Source organism: Histomonas meleagridis (assembly GCF_020186115.1).
Source record: "Histomonas meleagridis strain 2922-C6/04-10x chromosome Unknown contig_25, whole genome shotgun sequence".
In the NCBI taxonomy this organism is placed as follows: domain Eukaryota; phylum Parabasalia; order Tritrichomonadida; family Dientamoebidae; genus Histomonas; species Histomonas meleagridis.
In genome coordinates, this window is record NW_027150831.1 from 313,052 (window position 1) to 317,185 (window position 4,134).

At 29.3% G+C, this 4,134-nt stretch overlaps 1 protein-coding gene across 1 annotated transcript; it reads right to left on the bottom strand.

The window, feature by feature from the left end:
- Positions 1–2,091: 2,091 nt before the first annotated feature.
- GO595_004142 (progesterone-induced-blocking factor 1) lies at positions 2,092–4,134 on the bottom strand (the record flags this gene model as incomplete). Its single annotated transcript, XM_067917241.1, has 1 exon — positions 2,092–4,134. The coding sequence occupies one exon, from the start codon at positions 4,132–4,134 to the stop codon at positions 2,092–2,094; it is 2,043 nt and encodes a 680-aa protein (XP_067775680.1).

The window sequence follows — 4,134 nt, forward strand, 5'->3', positions numbered from 1 at the left end:
AAACCGCTTTCTGAAGGGTGTTTTCGTTGGCCAGTGGGGGATTTTTACTTGTTAGGGACTGTACATTGATTTTTAACTCTGATGCAAACAACGGCATTCAAATAAATGCATATGCATATTCGGACCTATTCTTAATTAATGTTAGATGGTTCTTTTAAATAAATAAATATCATCCGAATTCTTCAAAATCGAAAAGGGTGATTGGTCTAGTGGAATGATTCTCGCTTTGGGTGCGAGAGGTCTCGGGTTCGATTCCCGAATCGCCCCAACTTTTTGCATTTTTTTTGGCTTAGTTTCACATTTCAATGGTTTAGAAAGATCTTATGCTCACAACCAATTACAAATGCAAAAAAATTTCATCATTTTCCAAAAGGAATAAAGATATTATCGAACCTGATACAATGCTAAATTCAAATCCATTAATTTTGTCACAATCTTTTTCTGAAATCATGAATAATTATAAAATAAATAACTTTGAAAAATTTTGTCAAAAACTTGAAGAACTCAAAGAAAATCTTTCCAAAATACAAGAATTTGATTTTCCTCAAGAAAAAAATAATATCAATTTTTTGCATTTTTTAATATCAATTTTATCTGATTGTAATTCACCTAATATTACAAGATGCGCTTTTGATTTAATTCAAGCGCTTCTCTCTTTCAACGGTATCATTGGTTCTTATTTTCTTCAAACTCCAATTATTGAATCTGTAATTGCACATTTACGAATGGATGAATTTCCTTTTAAAGCCAATGCATTTTCTGTTTTACGAAGTATTGTTTCATGTAATTCCAAACCACTTATACCAAATGCTCCAGATGATGAATCAGTTCAACGAGTATTCAATATAATTACATTTCAAGAGCTCAAAGACATTGCGTTTAGTATCGAATGTCATGACGAACTTCTTTTATTCCTTTATAATTGCACAAAGTTTGAACCAAGTGTCGATGTTGAAATCGAAATTCTTGAATATATTAACAAAATTTATGAAAAAGATGATAAAAAGTTAGAGTTCTTAATGATATGGATACTTAAACAACTTACAGATTTTCGTAATCAATTTCCGTTAGATATGTTTTATCAAACAGACCTTCCTATTTTTATTAATGACATGCTTTTTTTCGAAAAGAAATATATTTATCCTGCGTTATCAACGATTATTAATTTATGTCAAATGAATGGAACTCAAAAATTAGTATTTGATATTGGCCGAATAGGGAACCTAGCTTTTTCCGAAGAAGACATACCTTATAGCACTGTAGTTCTCGCATTTGATTCAATAACGGAATTAATGAAAAGGGAAAAATCAGTTTTTGACTGGTTTACGGAAAATTCGGTTTGGGAAAAGTGCATAACCGATTTTGACATGGCACCTTTTGTTATAAAGCCCTCAATTTCGAATCTTATTTCAAATTACATCACAATGTGTAAACTCGATACATTAATAGAGATGGTTAAAAAAGGTCTTATTATAATGCTTAGTAATACAATTGAAATTGATTTACAAAGTTTGGCCAAACCTGCAATTATTGCAATGAAAGCTTTAGCTGATCAGTTTTCGGACCATGGAGATGAAGGATATTTCGAGAACATAGCTGCGGAGCAATTCCAAAGTTTTGATTTCTTATGTAGTCTGATAGATAATTCAGATAATTTTGAGATTGCTAAACTAGCTGCAGATCTCCAATCAATACTTTTGAACTTGCCAAATGGATTATTTAGAAGCCAAATAGATATTTGAATAAATTAAAAATATTTTTCTTATAAAACCAAAAATAAAATCCTATTTAAAGAAAATAACTACAAAATGATTTTAATGTTATTAATAATTGAGATTCCCCATTTTGTACAAAATGTGAAAGTTCAGAAGATTTATAATAATTATTTTAGAATTCAACAAGATGATTATGATGAATCCAAACTTTTAAAGTTAGGTTTTAATGAACATAGCTACAGAAATGATTTCCATAGTTTAATATTAAACAAAGCGTCAAATAAATCATAAGCAATTCTCAAACGAATTACATAACAAAAATAATTATTCAAAGCAAAATTACATAATAAAAACAATGTTTATTAAATACAATATTCTATTTATATCGTGTTATAATAAATGGCGCTGGATCGCCAGGATGAAATTCTGATTCGCAAAAGAAACAACCTGTTGATTTTCTCGTAGCTTCAATTTCATTATTCTTTTTAGCAACGAAATTTACATTATTCATTAAACTTTCATTCTCTTTATTAAGTTGTTGATTCATTTCTGCCATTGTTTGTACTTTCTTTCGAAGCTCATTAATTTCTTGTTGTTTTTCATTCATCATCTGAACAAATACTTGTTGTGGTTGACTTGAATTCATTAATTGCTGCTTTAAGTTATTAAGTTCATCTTCTTTTTCAGTAATTTTTTGTTGCAATTTTGAACATTCTTCTTTTAATTGATTATTCGACTTTGTAAGTTGCATAACTCTTTTTGCAAGCATTACACTTTGTTTAATACGTCTATTTGCATCAGATGGAACAGCAAGCGGACCAAAATCATTAAGTTGTAAAGTTTCGATTGCTATATCAAGTTCACTTTCTAGTTTATCATACATTACAACTTTTTCGGATAAACTTTTGATTTGTTGATCTCTAATTTTAATTTCATTTTCTAATTTATACATTTCTTGTTTAACAATATCAAACTTAGCAGATAATGCATCTCTTTCATCAGTAATGTCTTCATGATTCATTTTAAGTTCTTCATAAACAAGTTTTATTCTTTCCAATTCATATGATTTAATTTTGTTATCACTTGAAAGATGTGTTAATTCAGCTTCATGTGAAAGTTGTAATGTTTGATATTCTGCTTGTAACTTAGACTTTTCTTCTTCTGTTCTTCTAATATCTAATCTAAGTTGTTTATTCTCTTCAATGACATTATTATATGACTTTGTAAGAACATTTATCTCGCGTTCTCTCATTTGTTCAGTAACTTTTTGTATGTATTCGACATCATTTCGACTTCTTTGTGATAATTGTTCAACTTCTGATTTTAACATTGTGCCCATTTCATTCCGTCTCTCTTCTGATGTTTGAATAAATCGATGAAAAAACTCATCACGCGTTTTCTTTAATTCCGATATTTCATGATATTGTTGTGACAAAATTGCTTCTTGACGATTTGTTAAGGTTTGTAATGATTGAAGTTGCGCATTTAAAGATGTGACTTCTGTTTTATAATGATTTATATTACTTTCAAGCTCCTTGCATTTTCGATTTAATTCTTCTTTTTGAAGATTGGATTCTTCAAGTCGTGCAAGTGTAACTTGATATGAACCGCGTAATCCTGCACGTTCATTTTCTAGTTTAATGATTTTTTCAGCTTGACCTTTTGGTGTTAATTCAACTGGCTTTGGTGATATTTTTTTGGTTAAAGAGGCAAGTCTTGATTCAAGCGATATCCGTAATTCGCGTTCCGATAAAAGCTCGGTTTGTAAACTATTCAATTCGTTTTGGAGATCTTGATTTGTAGTTTCAAATTTGTTGTTGACTTCTTCTAATTGTTGGATGTTATTCGGTGGCTTTTGTTGATACTCATAAAGTTGAATTGATAGGAATTGTTGAAGAGTTAAATTAGAAGGTGGACTTGTGATTAATGATTCATATTCTTGTTTTGTTAAATTAGGAAGCTTATCAAATGTGAGATTTTCACGGTACTCATTGTTTAGTAGTTTGAGTCTTTTGATTTCTTTGGATGCATTTGCCTCGATTAATTCTTTTTCCTTGTTAAAATCTTTTGTTAACTTGCTAATTCTTTCTTCAAATTTCTCTTTTAAAAACTTAATTGATTGGTTTGTATCTCTTAACTTTTTATATAGAGAATCTAATTGTTGATTATGTCGTCTTCTAATTGCTTCAATTACTAAATCTCTCTGATTAATTTGATGTTCAAAAGAGCTTATGTTACTACTTGAAATTCCTGTAAGAGAACTAATTTTTAAATTGGAGTCTGTATCTGAATGATTTGATGATACACTTGATGCTTCTGAAATCGTCTCTAAATTAATTAATGATGAAGAAAACTTGGAAAGGCCCAGTTGTTGTACAATGTTTTTGATAGCTTCATTGCTATTTGAATCATTATCCAT